We start from the raw sequence: 23,780 nt of genomic DNA, 5'->3' as shown, positions 1-23,780 counted from the left end.
AGCCCGACTCTTAAGACAGTGCCTGCCTATATATTATTAACTAAAGCTATCATTTGTGTTCTTAACTAATGTATGTACAAGATAGTGTGCTAAGCAGTTTATATTATTTCATAACCCTCAAATCAGCTCAATGAGAAAGTACTTTTACAGATGAACCCAGAGAAATCAAGTTATTTGTCCAAAGACACACAGCCGGGAAAGAACCAGGAGCCAGATTCTAACCTGGGAAGCCTGCATTTAGAATAGGAGGTTTAACCACTATGGAATATGTTAGTAGTTCTCATTTCGTGAGTTTTGTAGGAGGAGGAGGCTATTGTGGTTAGAATCTTGTGTTCTGGGGTTCTTTACAACGAGGACCAGCTCCTTTAGGGGCGCAGTCGGGCCCCACACCCCTCGCTCAGTTCCTCCTGGGCCTGGGAATGCGGGGTCCGGAGCGGAGCGCTCCCTGCCAGTAGGCGGCACCATCGCCCTTAGCAGCCAGGCCCGTTGCCCCGCACGACGCGGAGCCGGGGAGGGGCGCTGGGAAACGAAGTAAAATCCCTCGAGCGGTGGCCTCCTTTCCTGCGCGGCCCACCCAGTCCTCCAGGTGCCCGGGAGCGCGCCCCCTCGCCTGCCATCCCCGCCGCAGCGAGCATGCGCAGCGCCTCCCGCGGTTTGCAAATTCCCGGGGTCCGCGGCGCGCCCCGCCCCGCCCCCCGTGCCCGCCTCCGGCGCTCGCGCACCCGCCTGCGGTTCGCCTGCGCTGCCCCGGAGACCGCGACTTCCGGGCTGGTCCTGGGCCGCAGGGGGCGCCGCCGTCGCGCTGCGAGGCCTGGGCGGGGCGGCCGGCGTTGGGGAGTGCGGCCGAGGCGGCCCGAGCGCAGCAGCCGGCCTCTGCCCCGCAGCCCGCCCGCCGCCGCCCCGCACCATGGCGGGGAGCAGCTCGCTGGAGGCGGTGCGCAGGAAGATCCGGAGCCTGCAGGAGCAGGCGGACGCCGCGGAGGAGCGCGCGGGCAGCTTGCAGCGCGAGCTGGACTATGAGAGGAAGCTGCGGGAGACCGTAAGGGACCCACCCATCACCCAACCTCCCCCACCCCCACCCGAGGCGCCTCCTCCTCCGTCGGCCCCGCCGCGCGCCGCTGAGCCCCCGGAGCCCACCTGCCCCCACGCCCCGGGGCGCACCTGGGCGGCTGGCGTCGGGCTCCGCGGAGGGGCCCTGCCCGCTCGCTCTCCTTTCCTTCCACCTCTCTGGTCTAGAGTAAAATCTCCGGGAGTGGTGTTGAGAAGGTTCTGGAAGCAGCACTTTCCGAGAAGGGGCTCCATTTCTAGGATGTTTGCGTTCGACCCTGGTGTCTGGAGTCCCCCAGGATGTGCACTTTGTGCTGCTGGCATCATTTACTAGGAGGGTGGGGAGGGAAGAGGGAAATCCTTTCGGAAATCCCTTTCTTTGGGAAGGGGCGCCTACAGGTCAAGGTTGAGGCGCTGCCGAGCTTTGGGACCCGGGGAGGCTGAGCGCCACCATCCCCATTGACCCTTGGTTTTCTGGAAGCCCGTTTTTCTGTGGTGATTGAGACATTGACAGTGCCAGGTTCTGACTAAGTTTACGGCCGGTCGACGTTTCCCTTTCTTAACCATCCCTTCTCCCAGATTCTTATGCAGTAGATATTCCTTTGTTACTGAATCTTGAAAAAAGTTGGCTGAATGTCAGCGATCCTTGGGTGTATTCTCTAGCCGGCTTCCCCTCCCCCACGCTGAATGTAATACCTAGCTTCCTTTCTTTCCCCTAAGGCAAGTGTATCCAGCAAACAGGAACAGCATTTCAGAGGTAGTTTAGGCATGATTTTTGAGTGTGTGTGTGTGTGTGTTTTAAATCAGGGTACTCAAAACACCTTGGGAGTTATATGACAAGTGATAATATGGTGTCCAGCTGTGCTTAATCGAGGCCCATTCTCAGTTGAGTGCATCGTTATTGGTTAAGTGTACAGCTGGCTGCAGAAAGGACTGTGTATTTGCATAAAATATATAAAAGCAGAGAGCTCCTAAGAGGAGGGCCTAACTAGAGGAAATTTCGAATAAAATAGGGACAGGAATCAAAATCAATAAGCAAAATACAGCTTTCTTTAGAGGGCAACTCAGAAACGGGCCTGTGGATGTCTCTGAATTTGACTGGGCTGTAAGTTGATTCCAACTGCCTCTCTGGCTGGCGAGCAGCTGTCCTTGAACCATTAGAGAGCCAAGGGAACATGATGGGTAAGAACAAGAACTCTGGATCCTGACTGTCAGGATTTGAATCTTCCACTGCTTCATTATCTGTGAGACCTTGAACAGATTAACTTCTCGGTCTGTCAGTTCCCTAATTGTAAATGTAGATAATAATGGCCCCTGCCTATTGTGAGGGTGAAAGGAGTTAGTGTGTGGAGAGAAATTACGGTGGTGCTAGGCACAACAGAATAGGCGCTCTGTCAGCTAGTATTAAAGCTGCACAGCTCATTGCTCCTTTACCTTCAGCTCCCTATCAAAGGGCCTTGGAAATAGCCTGCTCATTGCATTTGATCTTAAAACACTCCATTTAAATGTTTTTAATCAGTTTGTTTTTTTCTTTTTGGAACTTGGAGAGAGGACATGGGCAGCCGGGAAGAAATAATTGGTGGGTTGACATGGTATTTACTAGTGGTGGGAGTCAATAGAACTCCCCCTCACTTGGTTAAGAAAGGGAATATGTCGTCCTATACAGGAGAGCCTTTTATTGACTCCTGGCCTAGTGATTGATGTTAGACACAAAAGGTCAATTGTTTGAAGGGCACGTTATTACTTTTATACTCAACGTTCCCTTTTGTGTGTTTTTATAAGTGATCTTCCTGGGCCAGTTGGCTAAAGGTAATGCTTTCATTCTTTTCAAAGCTTTATGTTAAAAGTAGCTTAAATAGCTTCAGTTTTTTAAAGTAATTTTTGAAAACAGTCTATCTGGGTGCTTGGACACAGACCCTTTTAAGACAGCCACTTGAGGACTGGGTCAGGCACTGAGAGAATTTCTGATTGGGAGTTCTTCACTTCTGAAACTGGAACTTAGAGATAGCTAATGCAAGGTGGTTTCTTGGTAGTTGTCAGACACAGCTGTGAGTTAAACTAGAAGTCACACTTTCTTTTGGTAGTGAGGGTAGAGGTTAGGGACAAAGCCATGAGCCACTGCAAAAAATATTTGACTGGAGATTTGGCCCTAAATTCAGATTCTCAAAAGTTCAGAGAGGCTGTAGTTAATTGGCCCTATTATACCAGCCAGCACTTACCTTGGAAAAGTCAGCCATTTCTTATTTCTTACTTGTTTGCTTTGCCAAGGTGTGTAGGGCCCTTCAAATTATTGGAATGAGGCTACTTGGCTTGATGTAATGGTTGACTCTGGGTCTTCTGACTCAAAGAGGGTTTTGTTCCCTTTTTGTCATTTGTATCAAAGGAAAAAGTAGCAAGAAGGAGCCAGTCCTCCTCTCCGGATCCTACCCAGCAAACGAGGAGACTTAAAATTGCAACCTGTAGATTCTTAATTGGTGACTTTGTTAAGTTGTGGAAATAACCGATTCACAAAATCCCCAGCCCTTTTCCTCTTTGGAGTTGGTAAATATTTCTGAGGTCAGAAAACTGAGGGTGCATTTAGTGCTCACATTGGCACCCCCAGGGTGGCAGTAACTGGAATATACACTCTCAGTTTCTGCTTTCTTATGTAGGCGAGGCAAAGGCACGACAATGCCCTGTTCATGTCTGTTCTCCCTCATTATACAAACATGCTTCATAAATTATAGGCCTTGGCATAGATAGAGGAGGTTGTGTTTATCTGTTATCCATGGGAGTGCCCCTTAATGTCATCAGTGTTTTTCCCCCTTTCCTTACCTTATAAGGGCAGAAGTTTAACTTGGCTGTAGTCACTTGGTCTTACACAGCAAGTTGGGTGAAACCTTCTCTGTATAACTACAGTTTGCATGAAATGAAAAGGCCTGACCTTTGGTCATTTCTTGCACCACTTTGGTTCAGGCAGGACTTTGAAAATATATTCCAGAGGATTAATTTTTAGAATATTATATTATTCTCCTACAACTATTTAAGTAAAAATTATTGCCGTTTTTAATTTTTTTTTTAGTCATGTTGACTAAAACATCTGGATGCCCTGAAAATCTAGACCTTGTAAAAGTTATCTTTTAAATCTGATTTTGGAGTGTAATTTTGCTATATTGGGGCAGGCATGCCCTTGAGTTCTATGTAGTACCTTATTGGGGTGGCCTGGGGAGGGAAAGTGGTGTTTCTGCCCCTGTTTTCTATATAGGTAGCTAATACCTTTGGGGCAGGGGGATGGGCACAAGGGAGGAAATAAGGCTTGACTGGGCTACTAACTCCAAGGCACTTCACTAATGCAGAACTCGTGAGGGCTGTTTAACAACAGATCTGCAGGACAATTGGTATCCTTCACTAATATAGCAGTCTCTTTTCTGAGCAGCTCATTACATGTGGGAATACAATAGCACTTTTGAAATAAAAGAAACTAGCATCCCAAACTGAAAGACTTTCGCCAGCAGTGTCAACACATGGGCTCTTGTTAGAAGAAGCTAACCCAGCACACTAAGGGTGATTTCCATGCCTGGAAATAATTTGCATCTTGGGTCTTGACCCTTCCCAAAAGCCTTGTTATTTATATCTGCATGTGGCTTTAGGCTTATACTGGCAGAGGCAGCCACAGGTTAAGTCTTAAGTAGACTGCCCAGGTGCTGTGATGAGAGGAACCTTAGAAAGTGTCTTGACTCAGAACTTAGAAAACACATACCAGAAAGGAAGGCTAGTGAAGGGCCTTTTGAATACAAAACATAACACACACACACACACACACACAAAAGAAAACAAGAGAAACAAGTAGATTCTAGGGAACCAAACAAGATTGCAATCAGACCAATATCGCAGGGCCTGAGAAGCCAGTGGGAGTCCAGGTGTTTCCCAGGGGAAGCTTACATAGAGATAGATGTACCCCATGTTCTGCTGTCAAGTCCAGGCTGTAACCTACGGGCACCTTGGTCCTGCTCTGAAACCTCTGGGCAGCAGGCATTGGCTTCTAGGATTGAGAGCAAGTGCTCTGTGTTCAGATGTGAGTGGTCGCCCATTAGTGTTATTTGATGGAGTTTTCAGGTTTATACCATGGCTTATTTCAAAAAAGATTGAGAGGACTTATTTAGTGGGTGATTTTGTTTTGTTTCGTTTTTTTTAAATATATCTTTTTTTTATTTCAGAAAGAGGAAGGGAGAGGGAGAGAAAAAGAAACATCAATGATGAGAGAGTCATCATTGATCGGCTGCCTCCTGCACATCCCCTACTGGGGATAGAGCCCTCAACCCGGGCATGTGCCCTGACCGGGAATCGAACCTCAATCTCCTGGATCCTAGGTCGATGCTCAACTGCTGAGCCACGTCTGTCCGGGCTAGTGGGTGAGGTTTAATACAGTAACTGTTCTCCTGGTCCTGGTTAATAGTCTCTGTCACTAAAGGCCATCTTTGGGTTGGAGAGTTGGGGTGGGGGTGGTTGTAGGGAACCTCCCACTCTGACTTAGGAAGAGAGAAGACTCCAGGAGTGAGAACCACCAGTTCCAGGGCTTCCATGAGGTTTCAGAGGCAATGAGGAAAAGTGACAGAGCCAGCACGCAAGGAGCCAGACAACTGGGATTTTAGTCTTGTCTCCCACTGGCAGCTGTTGACCTGAGCATGCTTCAGCATTCTGGGTCAAAGATCCCAACCTCCTTCCATTTTCTTTTGAAGGAGGAGCTGGAAGAGTGGTTCCCTTGGGGTTTGCTAACTTCTTTTAGGTGGTGGGGCGGGGAGGGTGGAGGAGAGGAACAGGTTGCTTGTTTATAGTGCAGATTCTTGCCCTCCCCTCTGACCTGAATCAGAATCTCTAGAGATGGGGACTGGAAGTTTATATTTTTAATACACATCTCCTAGTGGATTCCGACGCTAAGCCAGTTGTGGGAACTGCTGGACAATTCCTAGCTAGATGATTTGCTAGCTCTTCCACTAAACAATTAAAGCCTCTGTTTTTTGAACCACACATAGGTCGGCTTTCTGTGTGCACTGGTCCTGGCTCCTAGAACAGATCTCCATCCCCAGTCATTGCTCATGTGCCCTATATGAGGCCCTCCCTATTGGCTGGTATTCCATAGGCTACAACGTGAATGTCAAGAAGTATAAGGTCATACTAAATACTCCTGGGAAAAAAGGGGTTAGTGACATTTATAAACAGTATCCAGAGCTAAAGGAAAGAGCGGTTGTGTGTTGGGGGGGGGGGGGGGGGTAAGAGAGAAGATACATATTGATAGGGGGACCTCTCAGGTACAGAGATCTTGCATGCAGAGGCGGCAATAAACATGGGGCACTGTCCCTTACTCTCTGATGCTCCAGCTGTGTGGGGCCTGTCACCCAGAAGTCTCTGTCTCCGGACCATAAACAGTCTCCTTTCTATGAGTGCAAAATCCTGAGGTCTGGGGCCCAGGTTGAAAGCAGAACAGAGAACCTAGAATGAGGTGGCTACAAAAAAAAAAAAAAAAGTTTTAAAAAATCTCATTGACATTTCTCTGGCCTCACCACCTGTAACAAGGATACTTGCCTTTATATTAATAATAAGGAAAGGGGGATACTTTTGAGTACAGGATCAAGACACTCTACTGAAGGTTTTGTTTTGTTTTTTTTTGTTTGATTTTTGCTCTTCATTTTTGTTTTTAATTTCAAGAGTTGCATACTTGTTTCCCCCTGTTCATAAAGGAATAGAATTTTCCTGGACATGGAGAATACAGAAAAGTGGAGAAAGCTAACCTCACCCAACAGTATATCCTTAATGTATACTCCTCCTGATTTTTTTAAAATAAGGCTAAAGACTTTAAAAAGACAGTTTCCTATACTTAAGAAGTGTGTTATCCCCATTACCCTCACCCCTCCTCCAAAAAAACCAGCAGTCACCCACTGGTCAGACTTACTGGGGCCCATTACTCGCTGTGCACCGATGATTTCCTAACCGATGATTTCCTATGTGGGCCAGTACAGTTGTAAACCATCCTCAGGTTCATTTTGTTTCCCCCTGCTCCCTACATAGTTAATTTTTGACAAGATGAAAGTATATTTGAATGTTTTTGTAGAGTCCTTCACCAAATGCCCTAATCACTTCTCTGTCCCAGACAAAACTTGGCACAGATGAGCAAAGAGCTGAGTGTTCTTGTATTCCTTTGATTGAAGGCCATAATCACAGCCTCCCTCTAACTGTGTGCATTTCAGTCTGTGTATATCATGGATCCGTGAGCTAAGAAAGTTGCTTTTGTGTAAGTTAGCTTGGTTTTAATCATTTTATTCAGGAGACGTTTACTGAACTCATGCTTCTTACGTTTCCCTGCACGTAAGAAGCTTACAGCTGAGTAGAGGAGACAGGAATGGAATGTAGATAGAGAACTAGTGTAGGTCCCTAAGTGTGTATTGTAATTTTTAGAAAGTTCTCTATGTGTCCTGAAAACCTCATCACCCCATGATAAGCAAATATTCAAAATAGATGAGCGGGAAGAAATGGTACCTGGTTAAGAAATTCCATATCTCACTTGCATGCATAATATTTAAATAGCCACCAATGCAAGTGTGTATAATGGACCATCAGTCTTCCAAGTGTTCTGAAGCTCATGGTAACAATGTTTACAACAGTAGGTGATCATGGCATCCCCAAGAAAGAAACATCTTATTTCAGGGATAGGTACAAATAAAAACGATATCTGTACTGCTTTTCTCGTAAGGAGTTTGAAACTCTTCCTGTAGCAGCCTTGACTTGTGAGAAATTCCAGTAGTCTTAATGTCGGACACACTTGGGAAATTTGTCTTGGCCCTGTTCCAGTGTGACTAGTTACTCTGAAGGGATTTCCGAAAAGGGGGCGGGGAGGGGGTACTGGATTTAGTTGTGTCTATATATTTTAGAACCACTGAATTTTGAAATATTTTAGTGCTTTTATAGGTCCCCTTGAGAAAATGACCTGGAGAAGGGAAAATGGAGACCCCCCCAAGTCCGGTTTCTCGCTGTACTACTCTTGCCTTATATGGCTGAGCCTGGCTAAGCCATGTCGTCTCTGTCCACACCTCAGCCCCAGTGAGTGAGGTGGCTATAGTGAAGTTCTTTAACAGTCAGGTAATGCCAGTGTGCTGAAATCTATGGGAGAAAGGAGCCAAGTGAGAGAGCATTTGCTAATGGTCCATCTTTCCAAGGAGAATGGTGTTCATGGATTTGTATATACACAAATGGGAACATTCCGTGTATAAATCAATGTACTCACATGCCCGAGAACTCCCAAGTTGACCAGGGCTTGTAATGCACTTAAGGGTAGCTCGCCACAAGGTCCAGACTTCCCATCTGAAATCAGTGTTTCAGTCTCGGCCACTTCCCGAAGGCACTACCCTCACTTCCCCCCAACTCTAAAATGCCTTCCGCTCTCTCTGCCTAGGCTGAAGCCGATGTAGCTTCTCTGAACAGACGCATCCAGCTGGTTGAGGAAGAGTTGGATCGAGCCCAAGAGCGTCTGGCAACAGCTTTGCAGAAACTGGAGGAGGCCGAGAAGGCAGCAGATGAGAGTGAGAGGTGAGGGCACCTCACCCGGCCCAGGTTTTAGCATCAGCTTTTCCTCTTGGCGAACTGGGAGGGCTTCTCTGTTCTTGGGGTTTAAGAATTTTGCAGTCCCTTAGGGGATCATTTCCTCATTTGATGCCAGGTATAAGTTTATTGGTTTCGTTTGTTTAACATATTGGAGTTTATTCAACCCCAAGGTTACAAAGAAGAAAAAGATGCTTTTCCTGTCCTCCTAGAGATCACCATCCAACAAGGGAGATGGACATATAAATAAGAAATTCTAGGGGTGCATAATGGTTCTTTCATTCCTGGTGACCCCAGAGCAGTTATGCGTTTTTGAAAAAGATAACTGTTTTAAAACATACCAAGGAGGCTTAGACTTAAATAAAAGAGGGCTATCAGTTGTGGAATAGCCCAACAAACAGATGAAAGAGAAAACACAGATAAAACAGAAATATGCTCCGCAAAAGTCAATTGTTTGGGACTTAGTAATGCTAATAAGGCACGTGCACACGTAAATACAGTCAGATACTTGTGTCTTCTGAGCCTGCTCCCAGTGTAACCTGGCTCTACCCGAATTGTTGCCCCCAAGACCCAATTTTGTGGTAGCAAAGGAAAACCGTGGCTGTGTAGACCAGCACAACTTCGTGTGTTTTAGAAGGCATTTTCTCAGCTGTCGAAGGCAGTGTATTCCTGTCGCATAGGACCACTCCCAGAGAGGCTCCCTGAGAAAAGAGAGCTCTGCCGCTTAAGGCATGACAAAGGAGTGCAGTGGCTCAGAACACTGGACGTGCAGGCCTGTGCTGGGCCTGGGCAGGGGAGCACACGGTCAGTCATTTGGTCCACTTTGCCTCCCTCTTAGAAGTGACCTTCTGCTCCCTGCCTCCATGGATAAAGAGCGATTTCAGACTTTAGGATTAAAGAAGCTTTTTAGCTGAAGTTTCCAGCTCATAATTCACTGCTGCTCATTGTTTCTTCTCTAACCAAGAATCTTGGAATTCTTTAAGGTGTCATCCTCCCAAACGGTGTCCACATTCCAGTGGTTTCGTGGCTGGCTCCTTCCTGAAATGCACTGTTCATGAACCTAAAAGGCGATGATCTGAATCTGGCAGTGTCAGACTTTGGAGTAAAATGGAATTTCAACGTCATTTACTCCGGTCCCCTGATTTTACAAATGAGAAAACTAGGGCTCAGAGACTCATGTTGCCTGCCCAGAGTCTCACAGCCAACTTATGGCCGAGCCAGGACTAGAACTCGAGTCACCTAAAACATATTGTGGTGCTTCTTCAAAAAATTCATCTTATCTTACTGCCTACTTAGATTTTTGGTCAGTGAATCCTATTTTACTATGAAGTGTTATTCCGTAAATCTGCAATATATTGTAAATCAATTAACATTTTCCAAAACCTAGCACCATGCCATGGGATCCAGACATACATATCAGCGTGGAAGATGGTGTCAGTCCTGGCTGTCAAACACGTCTACTATGAAAGAGTTCCATTAAAGGCAAAACTCATCATTTCTTATCTAAAGTATTAGGTTGACCCACAGGACAGTGCTATTTTTATGGGTCTGACATGGTCAGATATCAGCAATTTCATTATGATTCAATGTAATATTTACATTTGTGTCTGATGAGGTAAGAACGACTACCTTCTCTGTACGAGGAAGTGTATGAAGATAAATATACTTTTGTTCTAACTTTGATCCGTTTTCAGGCTGAAGCTTCCCACCAGGAAAGGGAAGAAATCCCATTATTTATGTAGCAACTACAGCAGGTTGGCCCCCTCCTGTTTCCCTGCCTCCCAGTTTCAAACAGGATCCTGACGCCCTACCTTTAACTTAACATTAGATTCCTGGACCGTTTCTCCCCCTCCCCCCTACTGGAAGTGTGAGGTTTCATTCACAATAAACAGAAGTATGTATCTTTCTGCCTCCAGCATTGGAAACTCTTGCCTCAGGGCTTGGAAAATAAAAGTAGCTCTGTGCTCTCTTACGGCCTGCTGGGCGCACCAAGCCTCGCCAACCACTGCAGTGCGGTGGGTGGGTCTGCAGGGGGTCAGCTCTAAATCTGGGCTCTTGTTGCTTGTCTTCCTTGTCAGAGGCATGAAAGTCATTGAAAGTCGAGCCCAGAAAGATGAAGAGAAAATGGAAATTCAGGAGATCCAACTGAAAGAGGCCAAGCACATTGCTGAAGATGCCGACCGCAAGTACGAAGAGGTCAGATCCTGGGGCCCGGAGCCTCGTGGACCCCCAGCAGTGGCCCGGGGAGGGTGGGGGGCGGTGTATGCAGCCTTGCAGCCTTCAGTGAAACCATCGGCCTCCTTGGCAGAAATGGGTGGCTTTGAGAAGCAGAGTTCCTGTGCAGAAAATGGTTCTTACTTGACCCTGCCGGGGGATCCCAAACTTCATCATGAAGCCAGTCAATAGCCCTGGGAAAGACCAAAGCTGCTCCCCCTGCCCCCTAAAGACCAGGTCAAAAGACCTTTGGCCGGGAGAAGGGAGAGTGGGCCCCTCGTGTCTGTGGAAGGAGCTTCTTGTGCTATCAGCATGCACACAGTTGTTGGAGTGACTCACCTTGCGTGGTCCCCCGAGAGACGTGCACTTGCTTGGGTGATTGATTCGGCACGGAGCATTTCTCTCTCCTCAGGGTGGTAGGGGGATTCCATGGTCACCATAGGTTCACAGTTAATCGGCCTCTGGTCACATCCCCGTGGAAACAGCGTCCCTGTGATAACAGAGCAGCGTAACCGTTAAGATTTTAGTTTTGCCCTTAGTGCACCGTGGCTGTCTTGAAACAGCATGGACTTCTTTTTATTATTATCATTATTTATTTCCAGATTACTTTATGCCCACTAATTTTGAAGTGTTTCAGGAGGCTCCCTTCTCTCAGGTTCTCTTTCACTGAGTACAGATTTGCCTGCATTAGTCATCTCACCAGCTCATCTCATGGCAGCTTCTCCTGCTATTCTGTTGGCATTTTTAACCTCCACCACAGAAAAGGAGATTGGGGTACAGAGCTCTAAATGGATGGAGTTCTCAGGATTATTTTCAGTGTTTTCTTGGCAGCCCCTACCTACCTTTTTGGCATAAAATGCGTCATGTCTCCTCATACTGCTATTTTTGAGATGGTGAATTTCATATTTCTCCCTTCTTCTACACTTTGGTTTGGCTGCTGTGTAATTATACAGACTTCACGTGGGTCAGACTTAAAATGAGGCTGCCGGTTCATAACTAACCATGCTGGGTCTTTGGGGGGCAGAAGCCTCTGGTCACCTCTCCATTGGTACTCCTGGTGGAGATTAGCTTCTCTCTAGTCCACAAGAAAGGGAATCATCTTATTTATAGACAAGATCTTCTAGGGGCCAATGGGTCCATTCCCTGCCCCTGAGCCCCCTTCCTCAAAGCTTGCAAGCCCATGGTGTTGTGTTTGCCCTACTGCAGGTGGCCCGTAAGCTGGTCATCATTGAGAGTGACCTGGAACGTGCAGAGGAGCGGGCCGAGCTCTCAGAAGGGTAAGCGGGCCGGCGCCAGGACGCTGTGTGTGGGGTGCTGCAGAGCAGAGACTAAACAGCATGACCTTCTGGCAGCTGCACATTGACCTGTTTCAACTCCGGGCTCCTTATGTGCTCGTTCGTCATGGATGAGCCACGAGTCTGGAACGTGGAGGACTTGCGTGGGGTGTCTGTGTATGAATGCGTGTGTCACTGCATGCCTTACCTGCACACTGATTTTGAGAATGGCCTTGTGCATTTCCTGTGTCCACTAACAGCCAAGTTCGACAGCTGGAAGAACAATTAAGAATAATGGATCAGACCTTGAAAGCATTAATGGCTGCAGAGGATAAGGTACTGATGGCTCATGTGTGGTTTTTAGGTTTAACTCCAACCCAGACGTCTTTCAGCTTCCAACATCTACTGGTCCGTTTGGTATAACGACTGCACCTTCACTACACCCTCTGCTATCCTGTATCTTGCTTTAAGTGCTTTCTTTGGGTTCTTTATACTCCTTTGTTTTTCCTTCGTAAATGCTCTTTGGTGCAGCCCAAAAAGAAGCCAAATTTATCACACTTCAGAGTTGTTGGATTTTGTCACCCTGCCTTTCCACTTTTACAAGCTTGGGGGGCAGTGTTTGTGGCGAAATTGAGAGTTTTGCTACCCAGCGATTTGGCTACTTTTAAGGCAGCCCTTTGTTCTCTAGGACTCGGTTTTCATTTTTTCCCATCCCTCTCCTTTTTCTCTCCTCCTTCCTTTGGCTTGTCTCCCACCCTTTCTGCCTCTGATCGAAAACATTAGCAAATGTGCCGAGCTTGAAGAAGAGTTGAAAACTGTGACGAACAACTTGAAGTCACTGGAGGCTCAGGCTGAGAAGGTAGGCCAGGCGCATGGTGTGGGGGAAAAGGCACCTTTTAAGAGCTGCTCAAAAGACACCCACTTTTTCTCTTCCGAGGCCCTGCTGATAAAAGCAGCAGCCCAATGGCATTTTAGTAAATGGTATCGTTTTGAGGTTATTTCCTAATGGTTATTGAATAATAGATTCTTTTTTTTTTTAATAGAGAATATTTTATCTGAGTCATCTGTAACAATTTAATTGCATATGTGAGTCATCTGTAACAATTTAATTTAAACCAAGTGCCAAATGGATGTTATCTTGTTTTTATCCCATGTAAAACAATAGGCAGGAAAACAGAGACTGTATTGTAGTGTGCCATTTGATCTCAGAGGCTCCATTACCACCTGAGAGATCCCCAACATCTGTTTGCTGGGCTGGCGCTTTCTTTGTATTAGAAGACAGGAGTATAGAGTGAGCTGTGGCCTGACATCTGGAACGTTCTTTCTAATTACAGTACTCTCAGAAGGAAGACAAATATGAGGAAGAGATCAAGGTCCTTTCTGACAAGCTGAAGGAGGTAATGCTGTGAATGTTTTGGGCAAAGCCACCTGAATTTTAAACCGAGCTTGTTTTCAGGGAGCAGGTCAGGGCCTTTTCATTTTAAAGTCATGCTGGTCCACGTCAGGAATATTCAGGGGTGGTCTTGGGGTTCTTGTGCTCTGCTACCTGTCACCATAGGGACTGACCAACAAGTAGTTTCTGACCCATTTTATGGGTGCCGTGCTTGATTTCCATTTTATAGTTTTTCCCTGTATTCATCGCTCCTGGACATCTAAAACATCCCAATTTTGACTGAAACAAATTGAATCGTTACAGGCTGAGACTCGGGCTGAGTTTGCGGAGAGGTCAGTAACTAAATTGGAGAAAAGCATTGATGACTTAGAAGGTAAGATCTTACATTTTGTTTTTAATTGAACCCTTGTGGTTGAGTATTGACCTGGCAAAACGGTTTTCTAATCCAGGTGCATTCACCTTGATACGCCTTCACCTTTGCTCTTGCACATTTCTCCTCTCTGTCCTTGGGTTTCATTCTGTGGCTCTTGAACTCTTGGACCTGAGTCCTCTGCTTGCCAGGTGACTGTGAGCCACCAGACAGGGCAGGTCTTTTTTTGTAAGGGCAGATGCCGTCCAGTTTTACCTCACACACCTCAGCAGCGGGGCAGGTGGTGGGTGGTAGGTGAGAATGACGCGGGAGTATTTCCTGCCGTTAGCGATACCTCCTGTCAGGCGGCATGGATCTGTTCTTAGACACCACCCATCTTCTTCCAGGGATGAATTCAGCGTAAGGGTTTGGGACTTTCTGTCATTAGTTATCTTGGTAAAGGCTCTGTGTACTGACAGAGGAGGGGGATCATAATAGGACATTGTATTTGGGGATTATACTTAAGCATTTCTCCCCTAAGATATTGAGGTTTTATTGTAGCACCCGCTCTGTGTCACAGAAATCCTAAATGTTGAGCTCGGAGGCTTGTGAAGGGTCAGCAAGGAAAAAGAAAGAACGCAAAACTACATAAAATATAAACATTCAAGGCAGAAGGCGTTAAAGAGGGGACGAGGTCGGTGCAGGTGATAACCAAGCTGGTAGAGGAGGGAATGGCAGATGGTTGCAAACGGTGTCTCCGGTGCGGCAAGTGGGCAGCCATCGCTACAGTAGCCGCCTTGCAGACTTGGCACTGCACCGCCATAAAGGGTGTGGCCCTCCTCGCCTGTCAGGCCTTCTGGACCCCTAACAGGGCAGCCTGGGTGGGAAGACGGATGGCTTATGGCACTAAGAAATCCGTATCCGCGTGGTCTAGTCTGTTCAGCCGGTCAGTGGTTTGAAGGTGGAGCCTGATACGGGTAACAGACTATGGTCACAGACTGTTCTTCCAAAGCACTGCCCTGAGATATTTTTTTCCACTGTTTATAGTGGCAGTTGGCTGACTCCAGCGTGATTAAAATATAGCTGTAGGAAAGAAAGACCTTCTATTACTCCCCCAGGAGACATCCTCCTATGGTTTTGTTTAGGGCTTAACGTGGTTTACTGATAGACCTACCCTATTTGTTATGATTTTCTTATTGCGCCTGTCTTGTTTTATTTTCTAATGGGTTTTGTTCTTTTTGTTTTTGTTTCAATTCATTTAAAAACAAAACGCACGCCTCCTGCATTGGCCACCCGCTGCGGCACCACTTCCTTCCTGCATTGCCCTTTTCTTGCTGCTGTGTCGGGGTGGCGCCCATGCCACCCTCACTCACCCTCCATCTCTTGGTCACTCTCCATGTCCTTGCACCTCTGCCTCCCACTTCCCGGTCATAGACGAGCTGTACGCTCAGAAACTGAAGTACAAGGCCATCAGCGAGGAGCTGGACCACGCTCTCAACGATATGACTTCCATGTAAATGTTCATCCACCCTGCCTGCTCGCATCCGTGCATTCATGCTAATACGATAAACTCACCGCTGCTTCCTTCTGTGCCTCCAGAAGCTCCATCTTCACACCTTTCTGCTTACTCTCTGCCCAACCTAGGACAGTCGTTGTTGTTGGTTTTTTTTACATTCTACTAATATAAAGGCCAAGTAGATCAAGTCTGTCTGTACAAACTCCTATCCCTTCAGGATCCACCCATTTCTCGATCTCTAAGCTAGGTTGTTCCCACAAAGCACTGAACTGGGATTTGAATGTCTTAAGCACTGTTCTTTCAGGACATTCAACTAGGCTCAAGTAAAATTAGAAAGCCATGCAGTGGTACGGGAACTCCCCAAAGAACTATCAAAAATGGTTTTCTGAGATTCAATTAAATAAAATATGATCGTTTTCAAAAAAGAAATATAAATTTAAGGACCCTAAAGTGTCAGGTTAGAGAGGCGCTGAGGGAAAGGAAATTGATCCAATGCAGCTGTACAATATCATCTCCTCCTCACTGTTAAGAGTTGTAGAGAAACTAACCCACTGCTGAGTAACCACGCCTTTAATTTTCTATTTATACAAAAGGAATTAAAATACCCCCAGTAAACACCACAACTTGTGTCAAAGCAATGGGACATACACACAGGACCGTATGAGCTTGGGAGTCAGTGCCCAGCTCTTCTCCTGCGAGGTAGTGAGCACTGTGGTCCATAGTCTTGTTCTCACAAGAACCTTGAGCATACACAGCTAATTTACGTATTACTAACCAAACCTAAATGTTAAACTTCTGCCTCTAAATTCTAACCTGGAATGTTCCGCAGAGGGTTCTCCTCATCGTAATAATCTGGCCATGAATTCTGGATAAGCCGGAAATTTCACTTTCCAGGCCCACCTGTCTGCCTTTACCCCAAGCAGGAAAAATGGTCGCTTGAAGAGTGTGGCATGTGCCTGCTGCCTTACTGCTCGTAGACTCTCCACATTACCCGTGGAGGCCTGGCGGTCACCATGGAAACTGGAGAGCGGTCCATCTTCCCTCATTGTAAATGAGAGGGCGGGTCAGATGGTCTCTCTCCGAGGCCTCTTCCATACGACCATACGTGTGATTCTATGGGGAGAATTTGAAGCGTCACGTATGATCATTCCGAAAGATGGGTTTAGTTCAAAATTCATTTTTCAGTTCTGTTCGTGGGTCTTCTTAAAATGGACCCTTATCCAGGGGGGCCCTGTGACGCCTCGGGTCCAACAGCCGGGGGCGAGGCCCCCCCCCCCACAGGGGCAGCTGGCAGCAGGTGTGCATGTCCGCTTCTCTCCTGTGTTTCGAGTGCTGCCCTCATCCGGTTTTCCTTTTTTTCCATTGTGCCACTTTATTTTCCTTTTTCTCTCACCTTTTCTCTTCATGCAGATAAGTTTCTTTGCTTCACTTCTCCCAAGACCCCTTCCTCAAGCTGGACGCTCCACCTCTCTGAGCTCTGCAGTTTGTCTCCCCTCCAGCTGACTCTGGTCCTCTCTTAGCGCCCCCCCCTTAGGCCGGGCGCACCTGTGCTTCCTGTTTGCAGAAGCTCGTGTCAGTGTCAAATAAACACTGTTAAGCTATCTCTGTTCGCTCTTCTTTTTACTGCACGTTTTAGTTTCAACATTGAATAAAACTATAAATCTGCTTCACGCATGTGAGGGTTAATTTTTGGCGGCTTTTTTTTTTTTTTGGCATTCTGAACATTATACATTAATATGAAGAGTTTCTGAGGCAGTAGTTCCTTGTGGAGCTTTTTTAAAAAAAAATACTCATGCCGAGCCGGAATGGCTCAGTTGGTTTAGTGTCGTCCTGTGCACCAGAAGGGTTGCCAGATCGATTCCTGGTCAGGGCACAACCCGGGTGTGGGGCTCATCCCCAGTCCAGGCATGTCCGGGAGGCGGCCAATCAGTTTCTCTCTCTCTCTCCCTCGCTCAGCATGTCCTCGGGTGAAGATTAAGAGAAGAAAAAATAAATTAAGGAAGGAAAAATATTCATGCCTGGGTCCCTTTCCGAGTGTTAGTTCACAAAGGCCAGAGTGAGGCCCTGGGCATTTGTGTGTTTTTGGGGGGTTGTGACGGTTCTGGTGCGTAGCCCCAGTGAGAACCTCTGCACAGGACGCCCTCCTTCGCATCGGAAGATCCGCCTTGAGCGGCATCTTCCTCTGCCAGAGGTTAGTCGGGGATGTGGCGAGCCCTCTGTTGACATTTAGGTGGCCCTGCCTCAGAGGACAGGGCCAACCAATGCAGGGCTCGGGGCGAAGGCTCCGCAGCCATCCCACATTGCCAGGGATTTACGTATTGGGAACCAAACGGTGAAAAAGAACTTGGATCAGACTGTGTCAGTTGAGGTTGTTGTTGACTCTCCTTTTACACCACAGAGAAGAGTAAGCTTTTTAAAAGTGCACGCATTACTTAGCCGCCTTCGTTTTGATCGTGAAGTGGCATCTCAACTTTTCTGAACCTGATTATGTTCAAGCTGAGATTTATTTTCATGCTCTTAAGCGCGTATTTTTAGGAGGGGTTGTACATACATAATCTTTGCAATAATAACTGGTTTTGTATTCTTTTTCATTTGTGGACACTTTTAAAGTATAGTCGTTAACGTTGATTCTTCCCCCTTCCCCCCCAAAAGTGGTTAGTGGAAATTGTTCAGAATGCAATTACATTTTATTTGGGCTTCACTGTTTCCTTCAAAAACAGCACTTAAGTGATAAACACACATACACACACATATACTGCAAAATTAGAACTTTATAATGATACGGACTTTTGTTTTCTAATTTCCAACATTTCTCCCTCCTCAACCATCTGGCTATATTTCTCCTGTATTTTAAATATGGGTGATCTTCACGTGTTTGTGTGTAGTGTTTGCTAGACTAAGAGATTTGATATAGCACTGTTTACATTCAGTTTATACTCATAAATTTGGACAAGCTGAAAATAATATTACTCCACAAAGACCTCAGAGCAGATAATAAATACTGATTTAAAAGGGCCATAAATTAAAGTGTTTTAGTAATGGTATAGTAGGCTTTTGAAAATTTAGATTCTGGACAATGTCTCTCCCTTGAGAGTGTTAAGACTTCTATACTGTCACGATTTTCTTTTCCTAAGACTCAGTGGCCCTGCTTTTGACTCGGGATCCCTGCCTTGTTCTTTAAAAATTAGAGTAATAGAAGTGGGCCTGTCTATGAGTAACCCTGCTTCCTACAGTAGACAAAAAACGACAAGTCTGAAAGTTCTGCTGAGCATGTGTTCAGCTAATTCTGGAGGCACATCTGTTGTTTTGAAACCCTCCCAGAGACTTTCACACTTTCTGTAAGTGTATTCTACATGGGGAAATGGGAAACTGATAGATTGGACAGGCAAATCTGGAACAGCCCAAGAAGGTCTGAGTACATAGCAAGTTGATTTTATCAAGAAGTTGTCAGAACCCAGGCTTCTGGTTCAGAGGGCCAGGCCATAGCCACAGCTGCTGCAAGAGCCTCAGCTGGACCAAACCAAAAGCATTACTGAGTCTGGGCACTAGAGGCCCCGGACATCTGGGAGGTAGGCGAGGAGGGGAAAGTACTTCCAAGTGTGTAACCGGTTCTGGTCCCTGCCCTCAGGCCACCCAGGCGCACACCAGCTCCATGGCAGCCAAAGTGGAACGGCAGCCACGGAGGATGTGGTAGGGACAGCTGTCAGTTAAGCTGATTCACATTGACCCCCTGGATTCCCTAGGGATTCTTCCATTCCAGCTTGGCTATCATGGCTCAGCAAACCGAGATGTCCTGCCTGCCCTTGGCAGTAGTTCCCCACGCGAGAGGGTGAATGTACTCGTAGGGTTTAGATTTTGAAACCCCAAGCATTTACCATATTCAAGACACCGCGGAAGGTAGTCAGGATGTGGTAAAGAGACGAGCCAGGAGTGTTCTTGCCATCTTGTGGGAAGACAGATGAGTGAAGTGAGTCTGAACTAATAGATGGTGTGTATTTAGAGTCAGTGAGGAAGAGAGAATAATTCTGACTGGGAGCCACCTGGAGGAGGTGACAATTCGCCAGGGTTTTGAATATTCAGAAAATTTGGATGAGCAAAGAGGACAAGGCCAGCGATATTTTCAAGCTCAAAAGCCTAACGATTATCACTTCTTTCCCATCTCCTACCATTTATAAGAGAGAGTTAAAATAAGAATTGATCAATTTCCCAGCACACCTGGGGCCAGAGACTGGACGTTTTCACTTTCCCCAGGGTTAGGACTGTCAGCTTTTCAAGATCATTAAGTAGAATTTCTGGGTTCTGAAATTGAAACATCATTTGAAACAATCATGTGTCCTTCAGGTTTTTGTGGCAGGTGCCAGGCTTTTGCTTGTGTCCCCTGGATCAGCAGATACAGACTGACTCCTGTGGTCGGGTTCCTCACCATGTCAGCAGATTACATGCCCAACGTGTAAAGTTTATGTTCATGCTGACTGATCTCCATGTAGATGTTTTGAGATTTTGTTCATTTTTATATCATCCATCTAGTTCCAAACATAAATACCATCTTCAAGAAGGAAAGATAAATGTTAAGTCAGTTTCGAGTGGAGATAAGTTCCTGTACTTTGGCTGTTTGAGTGGGGTAACACACACCCTATATCATGGTGATGGGGGGGGGGAACGACAGAGCTTAGTTCTGCATTTCAAAAAGTGTTAACCCTTGTAGCCCCTCTTGATACCACCTGAAAGGAAAGCCAGCCCTTGACATGGAGATGAAAAGGGTTCCGGGAAGAGGTGAACAGAAATGGACAGGTTGAGGCTTCACCATAGATCTCCACTGAGCACTGGCAAGGAGTAGATGACGTGCTGGGCTCGCCTCCAGCCCTGCCTGGGTGCCTCAGGCTGTTGCCAGAAACTGCCTCCAGCTCATTTCACACAGTGGTGCTAGCGAGGCGCAAGAGGAACACCCATTCTCTCCCCTCTTCCTACCCTGTTGTTCCCTTTCCTTTCCCTCCCACCAAGAGAGAAATCCTGGCTCTTGCTAAGTCTGCCAGGCCTTTACCACCCACCTTCCTGGGCACGGGACAGATGACCACGGGTGAGGGTAACCTGTCCAGCAAGCACCCGGTGCCGGAGGTATCTCTGTGTTCTGCCTGTGAACTCCCTCTCTCCAGGTCTAGCTAACCTCTCTTCTTCCGCCTCTTCTCTTCTGCTCACCTGCTTGCTGACCTGTCCAGATCAACTCTACCAGCAACTTGAGCAAAACCACCGCCTAACTAACCAACTAAAGCTGGCCCTGAATGAGGATTAACCTTAAGTGGGGAAGGACTTGGGCTGAGTTCTAGGGATGGAGCCCATGGTCAGGAAATCTCACTAAGACTGTTACACCTTCAACGCAGGGGTGCTTTCTGCAGAGATGTACATGAAGGGATTGGGCCAAAAGGCTGGCCTTGCCTGCATTTCCCTCTCATACCTGGAATATTTCAGTTCTCTCTAATCCCCAAATACTTTTTATGGTAAAATACAATCATGTATATGAGTAAATATTTATAACAATCAATTTGGCACTCCTCTTTGCAATAGTAGGTCTTGTTTGAATTGGTACAAACAAGCTAAAAAAAAGAAAAGCTAAAAAAAAATTTGTTTTCTACTATAGAGAACTGAGTCCTACTTTAAGTTAGAAAGCCAAAGCAGAGGGGTGTGTATGTGTATACCTATATATCTATATATATTATATATAGGGTATTATATATATAATATATATATTCCTATTACATATTCATATTCCTAACTTCTTAATATCTGGTATAGCGTTTGAAATATGATTAAATGTACTCTGCTTGGGCAAAATAGCTTTTGAAAACAGGAGCTCATGTCAGAAGTCCCTGATTGTCCGAAAGGTATGCTTTTGTTCAGTCTCACGGTGTTGTTGGAATCTGGTGAGAAGGCCATGCTGATAATGAATGGAACACTGTAAGAATAGTAAGAGAATGTCCTACTGAAGTGTGCATGAAACATGTTGGTCTTCTTTTTTAATGAACAACAAATAAATCATTTCAAAAGTTGTCAGAAAACCTATTTACGTCCCCTTTGTTTTCTGCGAGATTGTGTTACAGCACAACTCCCGGACCCTTACCTGCCTGTAGCTCAGCCGTGTCTGCTGTCATTAACTCGGTGCTGCAAGCAGCCCTCCCTGTTCCCGCAGCGCACTGCCGGCGAGCCTGCACCAAACTCCTGCGTTTTGTTCTCGGAGTGGAACGTTGGTGGAGGTTCACCTGGCCGCTCTGTGAGAACCTGCTGTGCCTGTAGTTCCTTTGGGTCGGAGACAGCTCCCCTCTCCGTAGGTCCTTGTCTGGAAATGAGGAATGTCTTACAAGCATGCCTAGTCCTAATCACCTCATCCTGTGTTTGTGATTGATGTTTGCCTGCCTAAATGTACAAACCACCGTTGTGTCCAAAGCACAGCTATTCATGACTTAATTTTCTAATCCCACCACAGAGAAAGTGGCTCATGCCAAAGAAGAAAACCTTAGTATGCATCAGATGCTGGATCAGACTTTACTGGAGTTAAACAACATGTGAAAACCTCCTTAGCTGCGACCACACTTTCATGTTGTTTCTGTTGTTTTTTTGTTTTATTTTGTTTGGGTTTTTTTTTAACACTATGCTTACCATGAAACCCCTTAACTGCATTACCACTGTCACAGAAACATCCACAGATACTGGCTACATCAGAGGTGGGGAACACACACACACACGCACACACACACACACACAGAGGCAGGCCCGTGTCAGAGGGACCATGATTTAAATGTGCCATTTCCCAGGTTGACGTTGCCACACTTCATAGAGGGTCTGGCAACACAGTCTAGGAATCCTCACTAAATCAGACAGGTTTCCACTCAAAGTGCCAACGCTACATTCAACAGGAAGATTGCTGTTGGAAACGATCAGGTGTGGATTGGTGCTACTTGAAACAAAAGGTCCCACTGTGGTCTTTCGTTCAATATTGTACAATTTAGAATTCTGTCCAACACTAATTTATTTTGTCTTGAGCTTTACTATGAGATGAGACTATGGATTCTGTATGCCTGAATTCACCAAAGCCAAGGGTTTGTAAGCCACACTGCTCTTTTAAGACTTCTGTTTCCTTCTAATCGGCACACTTGGAGCGCATTTCAACTCGTAGGATAGCAGTCCATGTGGATGGATTTCCACTCTATTTCTCCATGTTAAAGTGAAAATTTTGGCACTATATACAATTGATAACAAACATTTTCTTAAGAGTTATAACTACAGTAGTCTCCCCCCTTATCCACGGGGCATATGTTCCAGAACCCCTAGTGGAAACCTGAAACCGCAGACAGTACTGAACCCCGTGTACGATGTTTTTTCCTGTACGTACTCACCTTCTCACTTAAAGGGAGCGCTTTACGGCTTCTCTTTGGCAGCTCCAAATTGACAGCATCACACTACTCTTGCACTTTGGGGCCATTATTAAGTAAAATAAGGGTCACTTAAACACAAGCACTGCAATACTGAGACAGTCGATCTGATAACCAAGATGACAACTAAGTGCCTAACCGGCAGGGAGCATAGAGTATGGAGACGCTGGACAAAGGGAGGATTCACGTTCTGGGCGGGACAAAACGGGACAGCGCAAGATTTCATCATGCTACTCAGAACGACGCTTGATTTAAAACTTATGAATTGTTTATTTCTGAAATTTTTCATTTAATATTTTCCAACCGTGGTTGACCGCAGTTAACTGAAACTGAGGACCGGGAACCCATGGATAAGGGGGGACTACTGTATATATAAACATTGTATAATGATATGGAATAAAATGCACATTGTAGAACATTTTCTAAACTTGGTGGTCCTGTCATTTGTATGTTTTTACTTTGTGACCTTTAGATCATGAGATCGACCTACCTTCTCTCATTAATGGTTTCTTAAAGCGAAATAATATCCCAAAGTTCAGGGAAAAACTGGGTGTCATGTACTGTCCTCCAAGATGCACTCAAGGCAGCATCCCCCTTGGTCTGTTAAAGTTACCACCAAGCTGAAAAGACCCTTTTCAAAAGCCTTTCTCCGTGTTACTGGGGTATATCTGCATAGACATAAAGGCCTTGTGCAATAACTTTATTGGCTTGGGGATTGTCCCTCAAATATTAGCTACGCTTTCAGTGGCATGCACACGTCAACAAATTGTGGGTTGAGCACCAAATCTGCGGCTGTCCCCTAGCAGCGTGATTCTACTTAGAAGTATTGCTTTAACAGTCTCTGTGATTTTCTGCTTTCTAACAGTGAGTTCCAAATTCCAATTTTTTTCTCCAACGTGGAAACTGAAAATATCATAGGCTGCTCTGGAAGACTTTAAGCAAACAAAAAAAGATTACAAACAATCTTAGTTGGCCAAACTTGTGCAACAGG

At 46.0% G+C, this 23,780-nt stretch overlaps 1 protein-coding gene across 19 annotated transcripts in view; it reads left to right on the top strand.

The window, feature by feature from the left end:
* Positions 1 to 23,216, top strand: part of TPM1 (tropomyosin 1) — a 28,024-nt gene extending 4,808 nt beyond the window's left edge. For 2 of the 19 annotated variants that reach the window (XM_087821090.1, XM_087821081.1), the window contains exons 3-9: positions 8,474 to 8,607; positions 10,698 to 10,815; positions 12,040 to 12,110; positions 12,891 to 12,966; positions 13,442 to 13,504; positions 13,804 to 13,873; positions 20,582 to 21,418. In XM_087821090.1, the coding sequence (XP_087677216.1) occupies positions 8,474 to 8,607; positions 10,698 to 10,815; positions 12,040 to 12,110; positions 12,891 to 12,966; positions 13,442 to 13,504; positions 13,804 to 13,873; positions 20,582 to 20,655 (606 nt within the window). In that variant the 3' untranslated portion in view covers positions 20,656 to 21,418. Of the gene's footprint in view, positions 1 to 852; positions 1,040 to 8,473; positions 8,608 to 10,697; positions 10,816 to 12,039; positions 12,111 to 12,367; positions 12,444 to 12,890; positions 12,967 to 13,441; positions 13,505 to 13,803; positions 13,874 to 15,283; positions 17,032 to 20,581; positions 21,419 to 21,843 lie in introns of those variants that run through there. The other 17 variants (XM_087821088.1, XM_087821086.1, XM_087821024.1 and 14 more) reach the window with 16 other exon arrangements.
* Positions 23,217 to 23,780: the final 564 nt, after the last annotated feature.

This window comes from Miniopterus natalensis, chromosome 1, assembly GCF_054644295.1.
Source record: "Miniopterus natalensis isolate mMinNat1 chromosome 1, mMinNat1.hap1, whole genome shotgun sequence".
Lineage (NCBI taxonomy): Eukaryota > Metazoa > Chordata > Mammalia > Chiroptera > Miniopteridae > Miniopterus > Miniopterus natalensis.
Note: the sequence above shows the minus strand (reverse complement) of the source record. Positions and strands in the feature narration are given on the sequence as shown.